General features: G+C 43.5%; 1 protein-coding gene across 14 annotated transcripts in view; it reads right to left on the bottom strand.

Annotated features, from left to right (window-relative positions):
- RALGPS1 (Ral GEF with PH domain and SH3 binding motif 1) overlaps positions 1–19,115 on the bottom strand; it is a 298,720-nt gene that overhangs the window by 138,213 nt on the left and 141,392 nt on the right. For all 14 annotated transcript variants that reach the window (XM_058444878.1, XM_032165158.2, XM_058444882.1 and 11 more), the window contains one exon: positions 16,532–16,658. In XM_058444878.1, the coding sequence (XP_058300861.1) occupies positions 16,532–16,658 (127 nt within the window). The remainder of the gene's footprint in view (positions 1–16,531; positions 16,659–19,115) is intronic.

Genomic DNA, 19,115 nt, shown 5'->3' with positions numbered 1-19,115 from the left:
CCAGTGAATGGCTCTACCTGCCAGCAAAGACAGCCAGTCAGCATCCTGGGGACTTGCCAACCAGACCATCCTCTCCTATTCCATCGGTGACCTTTTAAGGCCTACAATCACAGGAGTCCTACTATTACTAAGTTCTCCATGGTGGCTGCACTGCATTTGCAGACCCAGAAGGAAGTCAATGAAGCCCAGACTTTCTCCTGCCCCAGCCAAACCCCTGCATCCCAGTTTTAGCCAATACCTTGGTCTCTTGGGGGACAAGGGGCACCCACCTGCTGGGCTTGTGTAAACAGGGCCAGAAGACAGTGACTTTTCTGAGCAAGTGACACTGAAAAAGACCCCCTCCCCGTAATCTTGCTGATTTGAGCAAGACTGAAACAGAAACCTTCACATTACTGAAAACAATGGTAATGGGAGTGTACCATGCTCACAGTCCACAGACACCCTTAGGAGGTTCAAGGTGTCCTCTCTGATCTCCCAAGACCCCCTCATCTGTTTCACACAGACTTGTCAAGACTCTGGTTATAGTAAGAGAAACCCACATGACTAGATTAAGCCAAAAAGGGAAGCTTTTAAGTGTAACAACATGTTTAAAAGGTGCTCTTTCTGCTTCAGTTTTATCTGAGACTTCAAAGGCTAAGGACAAGATAAAAGCTGCAAGATCATCCCTGCAAAGGGCATGGCCCCGCACTGGCTCTCCGGCATTAGCTGATGGCTTCCCTGACGCTGTGTGAGAAGTATAGAAAGAAGGTCCTGGGGAGGGGAGAATGAACTGTCCTTTACGTGTCTCCACCACCACAAGGAAGGTGGGTGTTTTCATCCACCTTCAGTCAAGTGAGAGGGACTTCAAGGGACCATTCCCACAGCCTGGCATGGGATGGCATAAGCACTCCTGTCTGACTCAGGCCAGGGGCACAAAGAGCAGTGGGAAGAGTGGCCCACGTTGACAGCACAAGGCCAGCCCACTGAGGCACAAATTCAGGCTTCCTAGGACCAGAGGGCTGCCTGGATGGTGGGGGTGGGGACAGGGCAGGAAGTACAGGAGCCAGGGAGGGAGCTATACATTACTCCACCAAAGGAGCAGCTGAGTCAGAGGTGCCAGGAGGGAAATTCTGAAGCAGCAGCTGCCAAGAGGGTGAAAGACAGCGCTGGGTTGCTTGCATAAGCATCTAGCAGACCCACAGGGCACAAGCTCTGAGTTACCAACAGCTATGAAAGATGGGCTGTTCTCTCTCCCTTCTTCCTCCCCTGTTTCCACCGGCCAGAAACTTCAGTGAACAGGTTGGGGAGGCAGTGGGACTGGCCAGGATCCAGTGAAGAAGGGGACTGTGTGTCAGCCAGGTGCTGTGGCTCACACCTCCCAGAACTTTGGGAGGTCGAGGTAGGAGGACTGCTTCAGCCCAGGAGTTTGAAACCAGCCTAGGCAACATGGTGAGAACTCCGTCTCTACCAAAATTAATTAATTAATTAACTAAAAAAATCAGCTCGGCATGATGGTATGTACCTGTGGTCCTAGCTACTTGGGAAGCTGAGGTGGGAGGCTCACTTGAGCCCAGCAGGCAGAGGCTGCAGAGAGCCAAGATCATGCCACCACACTCCAGGCCTGGGCAAAAAAACAAAAAAAAAATGAGACCCTGTCTCAAAACAAACAAACAAACAAGCTGACCATCTGTCTTCCCCCACTCCAGATCTCCACAGCTGGTCAGCTTTAGGAGTCCAGACTTGCAATTACTATGGTGGACTATCTGGAATGAAGAATTGTTAGAATGGATTGGGCTGTTTCATGGGTAGCACCTGAAAGACCAAAGGACCTGCTAAGTTCTCAGCTTTGACTGGGAAAAGAAAAGTCCATAGAGTAGGCTCAAAAGGACACTGGGGAAAAAATGAGTTGGTTTCTTCTTACACCTGATTGAGTCCAGCTCATTTAATAAGCTGGTTACATAAGGACATGAGGTATCTCCCCAAGTCCACGGGCAGGGACACAGCTGGGCCTCACAAGGGCCAGGAACCAGAAATTGCCTGGAAAGCCTTCAAGATGCAAGGCAGCAACTTTCTCAGCTCCTCTCCCTTGCTCTTTCCTTTCCCCTTTCCTGCAGGGTCTCCTTCTCTGCTTCTCATCAAGCATCCATCTGTGGACTATTCTCTGCAGCTGTCCTGGCACATGGCACCAGACGGCATTTTTCAGTTCACATCCTCCTGATCTGAGTGCCAGCACATCTATGTTCCAATGCTGGCTCCCAGACAGAGGATCCAACTGGCCCAATTCAGGCTGGGTATCCACCCCAACTCTATGGGCTCTGACCGTGGAGCAGAGCTAGGTGGGGGAACACTGCTGCTGGCGTGCACTGCCAAGGGAGAAGCAGGGGAAGTAGGTTCCCAGAGAAGGAGGGGTCACAGGCTGGGTCTCTATCCAAAAAGGTGTCTAGACTACACTCCAGATGTTATTGGTCCCCATCCTCTCCAGGACCATATTTTGCCAGCCAGACATTACTCATCAGATGGGATCCTATTCCCCAACCTCTCCTGCTGCTGACCCCTGCACTATCCCAGAAATCACATCCAACCCTTCTAAGGCCAGGTGGCTAACTAACATGACACCTGGCTGTGCCCAGATGCGCCTCTTCCTGGGTACGCTGCCCTTCCTGGGTATGCTGTGTTTCTCAATAGAGATACAGGGGGCAACAGGGTTCTCATTGATAGGGTCTTCTTAGATGTATTTTCATGTGGAAAGCACTAATACTAGCCATCATCTATAGGGTGCCTTCCATGTGCCAGGCAGTATGCATGGCTCTTTAAATTCTCACAACAACTCTACAAGGTGGATTCTATAATTACTCTCTCTTCAACATAATAGAAAACTTACATCAAAGAGGTAAATGAGCTGCCCAGGTGCATGCAGTCTGACACTCAGAATGTGAACTGAGTCAGTCTAATTTCTGAGCTCCTACCTCTACAGCATCGATCACTATACCCAGGGAGGAAGTGAGATCACACTACAGCTCCTATGTCACCCCATATTACTCAGTAATACATCTGAGAATCACGGTGATATGGAGCCTTCTGCCCACAGCAGTGGATATGTCAGGTGGCCAGCCAGCCTGCCTATGCAGCAGCAGCAGCTTGATATCAGAAGGTCCCTAGATGTCAGGAAGCCAGTCCATAGCTGTCTGCCTAATTTATCTCAAACAATGGACACGGAGTAACAAGGGGCAGTGCTGGAGAATGTTTCGCAGCTCCTTGGGCTACCAATCCCTTGCCAGGCTGCAGCTCCTCTTCTTCTTGCCATCTGTCCTACAGCTTACAGACTCATCAGCCCTCCTGCTTTGCTACTCCAAACATCCTACTTGTGGATGCTCTGGCAGTCACCAGATGAACAAATCTACCTGGTTCAAGCCCTGGTCCTCATTATCTGGTAACTGGGTTCCAGTAGTGGTGGCTCATCTCCCATATCTATGCCTCCAGGCCTGGCGCTTGCTTACAGGTCTCTCAGACCTCAGAGGCAGGCGTGAACCAGCCCTAGTCTGGGATTCTGCCTCTGTGGACATGACGTTTCAATCCCTGAGACATTCAAGTATCCCTGTCTCTCCTGAATGGCCATCCTGGGCCAGCTCAGCCCACATTGGGAGCCCAGATGCAGACAATCTCTCCCATCTGCGCAGCATTCCCACAGCGCTGCCACATGCAGCACCTCCTAGGTGGGTGGGCCATCTGCCTGTCCCATGCTGTGCTTGCTGATGGTCATGATATTAATAAATCCAGCTCCACGGGCTGGTCAAGGAATGTTCCCTTCCCCACTGCTGCAGCACATCCTGAAGCTGAAGGCCATCTCACAGTACCAGGAGAGGGCTCCTTGGACGAGGAAAGACAGGCCACATTTGCCCTGAGCCTCAGCAGAGCTGGGAATGGCCCAGAGCCTAGAAGGATAGTTAATGTGGAGGGAGTGGAATTAGAATTCCCTTCTGGGGCCATATGATGACAGAGGCCTACGCCCTAGTCATCTCAACAAGGGAAAAGGATTAAAAGAAGCACACAGCCTTCTCCAAGCCTGGAATGTTGACCAATGCCCAGGCAAGTGTGCAGGGGATGGATTTAGGTCAGCCTCCTCTCCACAGGAACCAAACAGCAAGGCAGCCTTTCCTCATCAATCAGGGCAGTGCAGGCCTGTGCTGGGGACACGGGGAGAGGGAATAAAGATAGATACTCAGGAAGCAGAGACAAGGGCAGAGGGTGGCTGATCAGTTGGGTGGAAGGCCTGAAGGCCTGGCTACCTAACTTAGAGCCCAAGAGAATTGGTGGGCAGAGAAATGTATATTTTAAAAAAAAATGCCATCTTGTGCCTATAATTTTAGCATAAATAAAACATGGTGGATAATATCTAGTGTTGGTGAGAGTGGAAAAAATAGGCATACTCATATCCTGTTTGCAGAAATATAACTGCAAGCATTTCAGAGGGCATTCCAGCAGTAGACACTGTAAAGTTGCAAAGAGTTTTTGCCCCAGCAATTCCACTTCCAGCACTCAGTTTCAGAAGTACTCTAACAGGACGGTAGAGACACACAGATAAGGATGCTCCCCACTGCACTACAGGCTGAGCGTGGCTTATCCAAAATGCTTGGGACCAGAAATGTTCCAGATTTCAGACTTTTTCAGATTTTGGAATATTTGCACTATACTTACCTGTTGAGTGAACCTAATCTGAAAATCTGAAATCCAAAATATTCCAATGAGGCTTTTCTTTGAGTGTCATGTTGATTTTCAAAATGTTTTAGATTTTGGATTTTCAGATTAGGGATATTTAACTTGTATATGTAAAAGGGAAAAACTAGAAACAGTCTAAATATTTATCAGTTGGGACACAGCTAGGCAAATCAGCACTCATCCAGCAGATATCCAACATGTTGCCCATACATCTGTGGGTGCCAAAGAGCTACCAGAAAGAACAGGGGAGTTCTAGATTTGCTGCCACTGTACAATATCTATGACAGTTTATATGTGCAAAACAACACATATAAAATGTTCCCATTTTGGTTAAAAAGCACAATATCATATGTGCCCCTCCACAGGCACGTCCTTTTGTATTTGTGGATAAGAATGTCTGGAAGAACACACACCCACTGCAAACACTGGCTGCCTCTAGAAAGTGGGAGAAGAATGGCACATTCACTTTTTACTTTATAAACTTCTTTCAGTGAGAATAATTTTTATAACAAGCAATGTGTTACTTTTGTAATATTTAAGTTTTTAAAAGAATGAGTGGGCACCAAATGCCTTTCTGGATGGTCACAAAAAAGGATATATCCTTTGAGTACCCTTGAGTACTCAGGAGTCCACTGTACACTCCATCAGGGAACAACAGGCTTCCTAAGGGTAACCTTCCAGGCCCTCTCAGACCCTAATCAGTCATCCCCAGGCACCCATCTTTCTTACAGAACTGCAAGAACTCATCATTTCTCAAAGCAGCAATCACTCTCTCTAGCCTATTGAATCCCCCCACCTCAAAACTAGCTTTCCAGAGGGGTCCAGCACGTCCTGCTGCCCTAGAGGCCAATGTTATAGTCCTTTATGTGTTGAGTTTTACAGTTGATTTTGTCCCAATACAGATTGGTCAACAAAGTAATAATTGTGCAGTGATAAAGGTTGTGCAATGTGCTCGTTATCCATTGCTGTGTGACAAATTATTCTAAAACCTAGCCTCTTACAATAAACATTTATTATCTAGTAGTTTCTGTGGATTGGGAATTTGGGCATGTCTTAGCTGGGTGTCTCTGGCTTAAGGTCTCTGATGAGACTTCAGTCAAGCTGTTGGCTGAGGTTGCAGTCTCATCTGAAGACTCGCCTTTTAAGCAGAATCTTCTTCCAAACTCCATCACATGGTTGTTGGCAGGTCTCAATCCCATGCCACACGGGCCTCTTCACAAGACTGTCAAACACAGGGCAGCTGGATTCCTCCAGGATGAATGATCCAAAAGAGAGTAGAAAGGGCAAGCACTCAACATAAAAGGGATAGTCTTTAATGATCTAATCTTGGAAGGGACATCCCATTATTTCTGTCATATTTGTTAGAAGCAAATCACTATGTTCTGCCTACACTCAAGGGGAAGAGATTATACAAGGATGCAAACACTAGGGAACAGAAATCATCGGGGGCCATCTGAAGAGCTGTCTACTAAATGAGACATCCCAATGGCTCCAGGTTAGTCCTGAGGATGCAGAAGCTCCCCAGTCTTTCCTTTGTCCCAATCCTTTTCTTTATTTGGGCCAGCCCAGGTACAAGAGGACAATAAGAGTGTGTCAGTAGAAGACCAGTGTCTACTCAATCCACTCTGTCCCCACCCATGAATCAATGTGCTTCTCCAGGACCTCCCACCAGGAAGTCTTCTTGTTCCACACAGGAAGAGTCCCTAGAAGTACTTTCCTTCTCAGCTGTGGTTTTTCCCAGAGGTTAAAGGCCTGTTCTGGGGAACATATGGCATATTTTGAGGTTAGCGGTTGGGGTACTGGAGTCAGACCTGGATACAAGCACTGATCTCACCATTTACTAGTGTGTAAACTTTAATGTGAATCTTGTTCATATTTTGCAGCTAGCAAATAAGATAAAAATAATGCCTCCCTCAGAGGAAGGAGTGTTGGGAGGATTAAATGAGATAATGCAGTGCAATCACATAGTAAACCAGTAAACATGAGTTTTTGTAATTAGTGTTAGTTTCTAATTCGAAATCCAAAAAACTAAAGGAAGTCAAAGAGGAATAGTCATCCTAATGAGTATAAAGATTCCTACCATGAAAACACTTTTTCTTGCACAAAATGGGCTTATGCTTATACCTCGTTTTGCAGGGTCAGACACAACTTCTTGACCCAGAGAAAAGCTGACTGCAGATTCTCCCTTTGCCCCAGAAGGGACAAATGGGACAAGGTTCTCCCACTCTGGATAGCAAAGCATTCGGGAAACAAGCCTTTCCACCTAGTGCTCCTTTCTTGACCCCCACATGTTTTCCTTCCACTGTTTATTTCCATGGAGACGGAGATATTAAAAGGAGGATGCGTAAGTTAAGGCTGGGTGGAACCCCAGCAGTAAGCATGAGATCTTCAGTTAAACTTGGTATCCGCCTTGGATATGATGTTGGGTAAGTCATAAGTCAAGCTATGTTTTTTTCTTCATTCATAAAATGGGGGTTTTAATAACATCCACTGGCCTTTTGTAAGAAATGAGAAAGACTACGGAGTCCCAGAAAAAATGTGAATTTTAAGATAACAAATCCGGAGACTGCAAAAAAGAGATTTGAAACAAAATGTAGCTAACCACTCTTCAAAATCATGGAAATAGTTTCATTTTGGATGGGATAGTGTCTTTGAGATCATTCTGTTGACTGAGAAGTATGTGTGAGCCTGAGATCGAGGGAAGCTTTTCCTTGCTTGCTGGATCCCAGAGAGGGTTGAATGCCTAGATTTAGGGAAAGGGAGATTTGTTCAAAGGCTTCCTGGGCTGGGGGTGGGGAGGGCAGCAAGTTGGCCCCTGTAGCATATGGCCATCAGGGAAGAATAGAAAAAGGAACATGGCCTATGGCTCCATGGGCAGGCAGACCAGAATCCAGCCTTAAGCTTTGCTTTGTGGACTGACAGATACCTCCTTTTCCAGCTAAGGAAGGAGCCTGGTTCCACACAGGTCCAACTAGGAAAGGCAGGAGGGGACCAGCGGGAGGGCTCAGAATTTTGGGGCCAGGCAGCTGGCTGAGGCACCAAGCAACAACCAGGATGGATCTGTGGAACAAATGAGTGTTCCTTGGGGAACCTTGGAAACGTGGGGAGGGGAAATGAAAAAAAGGCTGGATTTCCTGCATGTGGAATGGAATTTTTTCAGTTGGGCATTAAAAGCTGGCCAACCTGGGGACAGCCAGTTAACATTATTGCTAATCCTGACAAGGGAACTACTGCACCTTGGTCCTAGGGTGGCGGCCCCCATCAAGGGGGCAACAGCCACCACTCATATCCCTGTTCAGGGAAGCAGCAGCTCTGCCGCATCCTTGGCTTGATCCCACCCTTGCTTGCTCTTTCCTCTCTGCTTTAAGGGGGCCCACAGCTGAAGTGCACAAATGGATTCTCAAAACCAGAGTACAAGGACATGCTATGTGTCATCATCAGGTATAAGGGATATACTCACTGACAACTGTTTTAGGTCTCTCCAAGGCTTTGCTCTAAAATGAACTGCTTTTAAAGCACCTTCCCCCTCCCTGGAAATTTCTGAAATACAGTGACTCATCACAGGCTTCTACAGGATCCCCTAACTGACCTTCACTCCTCCAGCCTGACCTCCTCAAAGCCACTTGCTGCAGCCAAGGTGATGTGTGTTCAATGCAAATCCAACCTAGCATGCCCTTGCTTAAAATGCTTTCATGTCTCCCTACTGCTTCTAGGTTGGTCAGAGCCTGGGCTCTCAACTGCCTCCCGACTCCCATGTCTAGGCCCTAAGCAATCTTCCCCTCCCTTCCACTGCAGCTGCTCCACATGACACCCTCCCCCTCATTCACTACTCTCTAGCCAGTTTTTCTAACAAACATGTTTTTCCTCACTTTAGGGTTATGCACAAGCTGTCATCTTTGTGTAAAATGCTCACTTCCCACCTCTTCACCCAGCTTATTCATCCTTCAGGACTCTACTTCCCTCACAAAAAGCCCTTCCTGGTTCCCCCAGACTAGCTGGGGCCCCCTTGGTTTGCTCCTTTGCCTTTTCCTTCATAATGCTCAGCTCACTTGCAGTTTCTTGTCCAGTGCCGGTGATCACAACTGGACTGTGAGCTCCATGAGGGCAAGGGCGGTGTCTGACTGGGGGCCTTTGGGGCATCTGAGTAAATACTTTTTTTGACCAATGATCACTTCTTTTTTTTTTTTTGAGACGGAGTCTCGCTCTGTCACCCAGGCTGGAGTGCAGTGGCGCAATCTCGGCTCACTGCAAGCTCCGCCTCCCGGGTTCACGCCATTCTCCTGCCTCAGCCTCTCTGAGTAGCTGGGACTACAGGCGCCCGCCACCACGCCCGGCTAATTTTTTTTGTATTTTTAGTAGAGACGGGGTTTCACCGTGGTCTCGATCTCCTGACCTCGTGATCCGCCCGCCTCGGCCTCCCAAAGTGCTGGGATTACAAGCGTGAGCCACCGCGCCCGGCCGATCACTTCTTTTTGAAAGCCCTTTTAGATATCCAACAGTTCAGCCCTGTTGATTTTATATTTGGAAAAATTTGTCTTGATTTTAAACTTTAGAATTTATATTGATATTAAATTTTAGAATTTATATTTGCAAATAAAGTCCTACTTTTTGAAAAATGGAAAGGTTTGCTTGTTTGAAGGAATAACTTACATTCTAGAAATTTACTTCACATGTTAGAAGTCTGGGTAAATTTACTAAGAATGTCTCCAAATGTTTTCTGGATTGCTGGATTGTATGGTAGCTCTATTTTTAGTTTTTCAAGCAATCTCTACCCAGAAGTGTTAGAATACCTAATTTTTGTTCCTTGAGAAATCATAATTTTCCACACGGCTATGGTTACTTTTAGAATCAGCTCTAAACCATTTAAGATCCATCACATTTCTAATTTAGTTATTTCCTGAAGGAAATAAGTAGCAAGAACAAAACACCCCCTAAATCAATACAGCTATTTATAAGCAAATGATGTAGACATTCTTCAAAGCTCTTTGCTTGCTTTTGTTATCATTCCAATCTAACCAGGTATTTGCAAGGAGCTGCTATCAGATAAAATCAGCTGCAAATAATTGAACTATTTCTCATCACTGTTTTCACACTTTTAAGTAATCTGCAAGAAACTTTTTGATTCAAAGAGTCTTATTTTATAAATGTAATACATTTTTCCCTCAGTATTTTTAAAATTATGTTTCATCAGGAACTCACTACACCAAAGTACAGCCAACTGGCTCTACAATTTGCATTAAAAGGAGTCAGAATCACATCCACGTGGTTAGTAACAAAGGCTAGTACTACACAAAGGCATCTTTACATGGAACAAAGAGACACATATGTGAATAGTCACACGAGCCCAGTTAGCATACAGAATCTTCCACAGAGGGTTAAAAGAATTGTTACAAAAACAAAGCCCATAATTGCTATTAGAGGCAAATAACTGCTGAAGCAGCATTCATGGTCTCAAGCAACAGAAGTAACAAAGCAGCTTGAAATATCAGGGACTGACCTACAGTTCCTCCCAGAAAACAGCCTCCTCTCACCCCAAGGGGGAAAAGACCTATAGTGAGGACTTTGCCAGAGAAAAAACAAATGGTTTCAGATATTTTTTTCTATGTTGTACTTTCCAGGAATTATATAACTATTCCTCTTTAAATAAACAAATCTGTCCCTGGGACAGGTTGGGTTTTCGAGAAGAATACACAGCCTGGATTTGGGTAGGGTATGTCCAAGGCAACCAGACATGCATGCAGGTGGAACTCCCAGCTGCCTCAGAAGGTCTTGCTTCATTCTTTTTTAAGCAAACTATGGCACCCCATGGTAAACCCTCATACACTATCCCAAGAACAGAGAGCAGGTGGCAGTCACCTCCTCTTCTTTCCCTCTGACTTGTATATGTCAGATGCAACATGAGAAATGTAGTCCACCTGGTTGAAAGGGAGAGGAAAATAATCATAAGGCTGAAGGGATAAGACCACAGCAGTTCAGCTGGACTCGCTTAGAGTCAGAAGCAGGAAGAATGCAGGAGGATGGAGGCCTCTATGAAGCCTCTTGGGAAGCACCTGCCAGGAAGCAGCAGCTGAGATGAGGTGATCAAGGACATGGGGGGCTGCATCTGTCTAGAAATTCTGAGGGGCAAGAGGCCTGAGGGCTGGCACAGGCTGACCAATGCCCTTGGAAGCCCAAGACTGCACTGCTTTGTGGTCCCACAATAGAGAATGTCACAAGAAACAGTAGCAATAATTTATCCCCTTCACATAGTGCCTGATGGGGGCCACCCACAAGTCATAAATAGCCAGAGGACACAGGTGGTAATAACCACAAGGGTGTGTAGGAAAGTAATGACCTGAATAGGGTGGGGAATCAGGAGAGGGCAGCGTCAAGAGCATAGGGCTTATAGCCAGGCCATCTGGGCCCAGTCCTGGCTCTGTTACTTTCCAGTTATGTGACCTTAGGCAACCTCTCACTGCCTGCTTATTCACTGGGCTATTGTAAGCATTCAATGAAATGATGCATTCAAATGCCTAGCAAAGTGCTAGGCACAGAGAAAGCAAACAATGCACAGCAGCTCTCATGATCATCCTTATTCGAGAAAAGAGGCCACCATTAATGACCCTGGAACACCTCTGCTAGTGGAACCCATCGGCTGCACTAGGCTACCCTCACGGTAGTACCATCAACGCTGTCTCTCAACTGATGAGCCTCAGGTGTGATGGGAATGGACTTGGGAGCTGTGCACAGCAACATGCCTTCCATCTGTAGACCTGAGATGGGGATTTGCCAGTAACCAAGTAGAAAGACACTGCAGTTTATGGTAAGCCAAAGAAGAAAACAAGGAAAGATGCAAAAGCATGAAAAAAAGGAAGCAATAGAATTCAATCTATGGCATAAGGTGAAACAAATATGAAAGTGGTATATTCCCCTACTAAAAGGCAAGGTTTCTCATGTACGGTCCAACTAAATGCTGTTTCCAAGAATCATGACTAAATCAAGGCAACTTAAAATATTAAAATCTTGGCCAGGCACCATGGCTCATGCCTGTAATCCCAGCACTTTAGGAGGCTGAGGCAGGCAGATCACCTGAGGTAGGTAGATCACCTGAGGTCAGGAGTTCGAGACCAGCCTAGCCAACATGGTGAAACCCCGTCTCTACCAAAAATACAAAACTTAGCGGGGCATGGTGGCGGGCACCTGTAATCCCAGCTACTTGGAAGGCTGAGGCAGGAGAATTGCTTGAACCCGGGAGGCAGAGATTGCAGTGAGCCGAGACGGCGCCACTGCACTCCAGCCTGGGCAACAAGGGTGAAACTGAGTCTCAAAAAAATAATATTAATAAAATAAAAAATTAAAATCTAAACTATAGCCAAAGATTTATAAAATAAATGCAAATGAATCAAAACCACAATGAGATATCATCTTGGGCCAGCCACAATGGTTATTATTAAAAAGACAAAAAACATGCTGGCGAGAATATGGAGAAAAGGGAACTACACACTGTTGGTGGGAATGTATGTTAGTACAGCTACTGCAGAAAACAGTATAGAGATTGCTTGAAAAACTGAAAATAGAGCTACCATACAATCCAGCAATCCCACTTCTGGGTATTTATCCAAAGGAAAAGAAATCAGTACTGTACTTGCATGTTTATTGCAGCAGTATTCACCTTAACCAAGATATGGAATCAACCTAAGTGTTTATCAGCAGATAAATGGATAAAGAAAATGTTATACACACACACACACACACAATGGTGTACTATTTGGCCATAAAAAGAATGAAATTTGCTGTCATTTGCAGCAATATGGATGCAGCTGGAGGTCACTATGTTAAGTGAAATAAGCCACGCACAGAAAGACAACTATCACATGTTCTCACTCGTATGTGCTAGCTAAAAAAGCTGATCTTATGGAGGCAGAGAGTAGAATGATAGATACCAGAGGCTGGGAAGTGTGTGTGGGTGGGAAGGAGGAATAAAGAGAGGTTGGTTAATGGGTACAAACATAGTTAGAGAGAAGGTATAAGTTCCAATGTTCAATAGCAGAGTAGGGTGATTATGGTTAACACTGTATTGTGTATTTTGAAGTAGCTAAAAGAGAGGACGTGAAATGTTCCCAACACACAGAAATGATGAATACTCAAGGTGCTGGATACCCCCAAATACCCTGACTTGATTATTATACATTCTATGCATGTAACAAAATACCACGTGACCCTTAAATATGTAAAATATTATCTATCAATACAAATAATGTCTTCACTTAGCAAAAAAATCCAAATGAAAAATAAAATAGATGTCACACAATTAATATCAGACAATAGAAGTTAGAAGTAAAAGCAAGTAACAAATGGAACCAAGATAACTTTGTATGGAGTACTTCATAATGAATCTACAACTGTTACAAACTTCTATATACTAAATATGTAAGGCAGAAACTACTAGAAATATAAGGGGACTGTAACAAATACTTCTTTCTGGATAGACCAAGTTGTCAAAAATTCATAATTTGAACATTACAACGTAATTATAAGATTAATTTGAGACATTACACCTTCTTTTCCAGCATGCACCATGAAACATGTATAAAAACCAATCTTACATTAAGCCACAAAACAAATCTCAAAAATTAGAGAAGACTATGTTTTTAAAAACCTAAGCCATTCATAGAAGCATTATTCATAATAGTCAAAGAATGGACACAATTCAATTGTTTATCAAATAAATGTATATCGAGAAGCCAAGGCAGGCAGATTGCTTGAGCTCAGAGATTTGGGACCAGCCTAGGCAACATGGTGAAACCCCGTCTCTACAAAAAATACAAAAAAATTAGCTGGACGTGGTGGTGTGCACCTGTAGTCCCAGCTACCTGGGAGGCTGAGGCAGGAGGATCACTTGAACCCAGGAGTTCCAGGATGTAGTGAGCCAAGATAATGCTACCGCACTCCAGCCTGGGCAAAAGAGCCAGACCCTGTCTAAAAAAACAAATGGATAAATAAAACGTGGTGCATCTGTACAATGGAATATTATTTGGCAATAAGAAGGGATGAAGTACTAATCACGCTCTAGCATGGATGAACCTTGAAAACATGATGCTATGAGAAAGAAGCCAGTCATAAAGACAGCATATTGTATGATTAGATTTATATGAAATTTCTAGAACAGGAAAATGTGTGGAGACATAAAGTAGATTAATAATTGCCTAAGGCTGAAGGTGGGAGAGGAGGGTTGGCTAGAGGGAAATGGGAATGACTGCTCATGCACGTGGGGTTTCTTTATGGAGTGATAAAAATGCTTTAAAACTGACTGTGGTGATGGTTTGCACAACTGTGAATATTACTAAAAACCAGTGAATTGTACACTTTAAATGGATTATGTATTAATTATAGTTCAATAAACTGTTTTAAAAATAAAAACAAAAGCCTAAGCCCTTGAAAATGAAAAAAACACTATCTTAAATATTTGCATAAAAGAAAAATTAAAACTATAGAGAGTATTTAAAGAATGTCACTGAGACCATTACACACCAAAACATGTAGGATGCAACAAAAGCAGTAATTAGAGGAAAATTTATAGCCTTAACTATTTTCTGTATTAAAGTGAAAAAAAATAACATATACACAAATAAACCTGTAATTTAATTCTAGTAGTTAACAGAAATGGCGAAACAACTTAAGGAAAACAGGAGAGATGAATTATAAGAGACAAACATGGAAAGTCCATATTTCATTATGTTTAAGATGTCACCTTTTATTGGGTGTGTCTTTTTTTATGTATCACTAAGAGAAACTGCTGCCAATTAAACAATGTCACAATGCTTTGTTATCAATTGCAAGATGTATCCCAATTTCAGAAGTGTTAAAATGTGGGAAGAAAATGCACATCCTTGACTGATAAAATACAGTAAACTAAAAAGCAGAAAGACAGTGTGACTGAAAACAAATCCAAAATTTAATCTTTGGAAAGACCAATAGACAAATCTCTGGCAAGGACATAAATTTTAAAAAAGAAAGAAAACAAAAAATACAAAGTATGAGAAATACTAAACTATTAGAAATACTAAAGGAAATATAACCACATATATATATAATATATATATAATATATATGTTTGCTTTAGTATTTTTTAGTTATATTTTAGTATATTTTTAGTTATATTTGCTTTAGTATTTAGTGTATATATATAGAGATTCAAATTTATAAGAGAATACTATATTGTCAAAAAATTAAATAAGAAAAAACTATGCTAATAATATTGAAAATCTGGATCAAATGGACAATTTTCTACTAAAAAACAAATTTTCCAAGTTGGCTTTAAAAGAATTAAATATTCTAATTAATTTTTAATTAAAAGAAAGAAAATCTAAATAAACAATGCTCATGAAAGAAATTTTTAAATTGTCAAAAACGTAACTTCAAAAAATTGCACTAAATCCCTTGCAAATATCAGGAGTCACTTCTATATAATGTTGGTTTCCCTTGTTATTAGAATTATTTTAGATCATAAAAGATCAAAAGATTTTTTCATAAAACTGGCATAACCCTGACATCCAAACTACAAGAAGTATTTTTCACCTATCAAATTGGCAAAGACAAAAAAGAAAGAAAGAAAACGGAAAGACAAAACCATGAAAAAGCATAGTATTTGTAATGTGGGAGAAACAGGCAATTTCATCCCCTTCTGATGAAAGTACAAATTGACACAAATTCTCTGGAGTGCATTTTGGAAATATACATGAAAAGGCATACGTTTTTGCATATGTTTTGAAGCTGTGCACACCTCTAGGAATTTATCACAAGGTAATAATCATAACTACATGTAGAAAGTTTTTGCAATAAGGATGTTCATTGAGACATTTTAATAGCAAAAATGTAGAAACACCTTAAATCAGGGGTTCCCAACTCCTTGCTAGGAACTGGGCCACACAGCAAGAGGTGAGCGATGGGCTAGCAAACATTACTGCCTGAGCTCCACCCCCTGTCAGATCAGTGGCAGCATTGGATTCTCATAGGAGCGCAAACCCTACTGTGAACTGCGCACGTGAGGGATCCAGGTTGTGTGCTTCTCCTCAGAGTAATTATCTGAGGTGGAACAACTTCATCCTGAAACCACTCTCCTCAGCCCACTCTCCATCCGTGGAAAAACTGTCTTCCAGAACTGGTCCCTGGTGCCAAAAAGGTTGAGGGCTGTTGCCTTAAATGGTCAACACTGGAGAGCAGATTCGAGTTTGACAAATCCATCTGATGGGACTGAGTCATAGTATCGAAAAGTAGGTAACATTTTTAAGATAAAAATAACAGTTTTAGGACAGAGTAAACATACATATTTTAGATATGCCCAAATCAGTAAGATATGAAGCAAATATCTTCAGGTGAGATAACAAAAGATACTTTCTTCTCTAATTCCTTACAATTAACATGCATTATTTTCTAACCAGAAAAATTAATAAGCACTACTATAATTTAATTTGTACAAATATGAAATATACTAATAATGCCCAGAGAGCCAGAACAGAGGGTTTGTGCCTGACATGCCCCAGTTCAGGAGGATGTGGATGAACCAGTAAGAGTCTTATCACTCTCATTGTGACCCATCTGGGCTGCAGCCTGGGGAACCCTGGGTCCCACAGGTCTTTCATATAAAAAGCAGAACATCCTTTATATATCACCCTAATCCATGTTTCCATCCTTGGGAAGTATCAACAGCCTGTTCCAACCCAAGAAGCCAACCAAGTGCCTCTTTATCTACGGGCCATGTCACTTCCTGGAAATTTCTCAAGTAGAAACTGTAAAAACATCTTATTTGGCACAGAGTAGGTTTCTTAAAAAATAATAAGCCAATTCAAACTCCTACCTAGATAGGGAATACTTGGAACCATCTTCAGGCTTCGGATATATTCCCGTGTCCGCTTGTAATTATCTTCTTTCGACATCAGGTAGTCCAATTTCTCAAAGGTAGTCTTGTCTTTTCGATTCAAAAGCTAGAATGAGAAGAAAATACAGCAAAATAAATAAACCAGAAGAAGCTAAAGAGTGGATAACTGTGGATGAAGACTAAAAGGGAAAATCCTAAGTGGCACATTTATGGTGTGCCAAATCCTGGACAGAACTAAGGATTTTAAAAGGCTGTTTCATGCATATGAGGTAGGAGACAGGACTTGACTCCAGAGGTGGGGCTTGGAGACTAGGCCAAATTGAGGACTAGCTAAAACAGGGATGAGGCAGAAGCAGCTTTCTCTAAGACACGCCCACCAGTGTGCCACGTCAGTTTACCATCACCATAGCAACACTGGATGTTACCACCCCTTTCCATTGCAATGGCCTGAAAGTTACCACCCTTTTTCTAGAAATTTCTGCATAATCTGCAACTTGATTTGCATGTAATTAAAAACATACATAAATATGACCTGCCTCTGAGCTGCTACTCTGGGCACAATGCCTATGGGGTAAGCCCCACACCATGAGAAGCAACATCTCTGCTGCTGCTGCTATACACTGCCACTTCAATAAAAGCTGTTGTCTAACACCACCAGCTCACCCTTGAATTCTCTCCTGGGCAAAGCCAAGAACCCTCCAGGGCCAAGCACCAATTTTTGGGTTTGCCTTCCCTACATCACAGAGATGGAAAACTTCAATCTTGTCATTGTCACAGAACCTCACACTTGGAAGCTATCCCCCAAAGCGACCTGGCCCACTGTTCTACATGATGTCAGGATACCCCACATAACAGCAACTTGTGGGTGCAGAGAGCCTACAGAGCAAGGTGCTGAGGTAGAAAAGCAGACTCCTCAGGGTCACCTGAAGAGTTATTTCACAGCTACACCAAGTCTCTTTCCCTGCATCCATAGCTATTTGCTCTCCTCACCATCTCCAGGACTGAAAGTCCCAGTAAGTTCCACACAATTCACATGCCCATGTACACAAAGCCAAGCCAACACTCGAATCCAGGCTATATCCTCCAGATCCCCCACAGTCAACTGTGTCATATTTACACTGGGTGTGGTAATTTTAATCAAAAGAAGACAACCTTCTTTTCTATATGCAGTCATCGAAGGGGCAACTTAGTTAAGCAAATACAGGATGAACATGTATCCCTAGTCAGAGATTAGAGAAGCAAAATCCTTTGTGACTGAGATCTCTGGTATGTAAAGCTGGCCACCAGAGAAACAGTGCCTCAATGTGCATTTGAAGCCTTCTCAAAAGAAAGGAACAGAAACCAGAACTCCTGGTTTTCAAGACTTTATGCTAAGGACTCAGGCTGTGGTTAACCTGAAAGTCCCAAGTCAAGGCCCAGTGCCAGCAAATGGCAACATGGCTGACTAAACGTGGCTTTAAGAAAAGAAGTCTAGGCAGAAAGGCCAGGCTTAAAAGGAGGAGTTGGGGGAGGGGTGGCTGAGGCAAAGCATGAGGCTGATGCTGGCAGCACCCGTGAGTCTAGCTGCCAGGGTCCAGTGCTTCTGGGATTGGAGGTCAATGGCTAAGCCCAAGAAGGTGAATAAACAGAAGCCCCAGGGTTGGAGTCCCTTTGGCCAAGGTCTTCAGACCTCGATGCTCTGTGCAAGGACCTAGAACAAGAGACCCACCATGTCCATCAGATTGACGTAGGCCAGTGTTCAAAAGCCCCATCGTGCAATGGAGAGGAATGGGACAATGACTGCCTAGCACCTGGGGAAGCAGTGCAGTTCCTGAGACCTGGTCTGCAATTCCCAAACTCAGGCCATATGTGGTGTGTTAGGGAGCCCCGGGCTGCTTTGGGCAGGCCCTGCCTGGTTCCTTCATCTTCAGCCTCTGGGGCCACAGAGGATGCAGCCATGAGACAGCCCACTTGCACAGGAGCAGTGATAGCTTACGAACTTCAGTAAGGAGAGGCAGAAGAATATGCTGAAAGGAAGGTTCTGGTGCTGAAGAAGTTGAAGAATAAAAGTGAACTTTTCTTTTCCCACTGGGGAATTCAGGACATATCAGTGTGGGGATGCTACACAGATGCTCAGGACAATGGCTGCTTAACTGGTCTGCTAAAATGAACACGGAAAAACACCATCTTCTACTTGCTGTTTGTAAGACACTGTAATATATAACTCATCTAATCTTCACAAAGCCCAGTGGTAAAAATGGAGCAAGGACTTTTACCTCCATTTCCAGTTCATAATCACAAGTATTAAGTAACTTTTCCAAATATCTTTGGGGAACTTGATTCAACACAGGAGAGTAACATAGTACAGCAATGTGGTAAGTAAACAGAGACTGATAACCCAGACAAATAATAAATGAGCTACTTGGGAGACTGATGCAGGAAGATTGCTTAAGTCCAGGAGGTTGAGGCTGTAATGAGTCTTGATTGCGCCACCATACTCCAGCCTGGGTGACAGAGCAACACCCTGTCTCTAAAATAATAGTAATAATAATAATTATTATTTTATATATATATATTTTTTGAG

Source organism: Hylobates moloch, unplaced genomic scaffold, assembly GCF_009828535.3.
Source record: "Hylobates moloch isolate HMO894 unplaced genomic scaffold, HMol_V3 SCAFFOLD_10, whole genome shotgun sequence".
In the NCBI taxonomy this organism is placed as follows: Eukaryota; Metazoa; Chordata; class Mammalia; order Primates; family Hylobatidae; genus Hylobates; species Hylobates moloch.
This window is presented reverse-complemented; position numbering and strand designations above follow the sequence as displayed.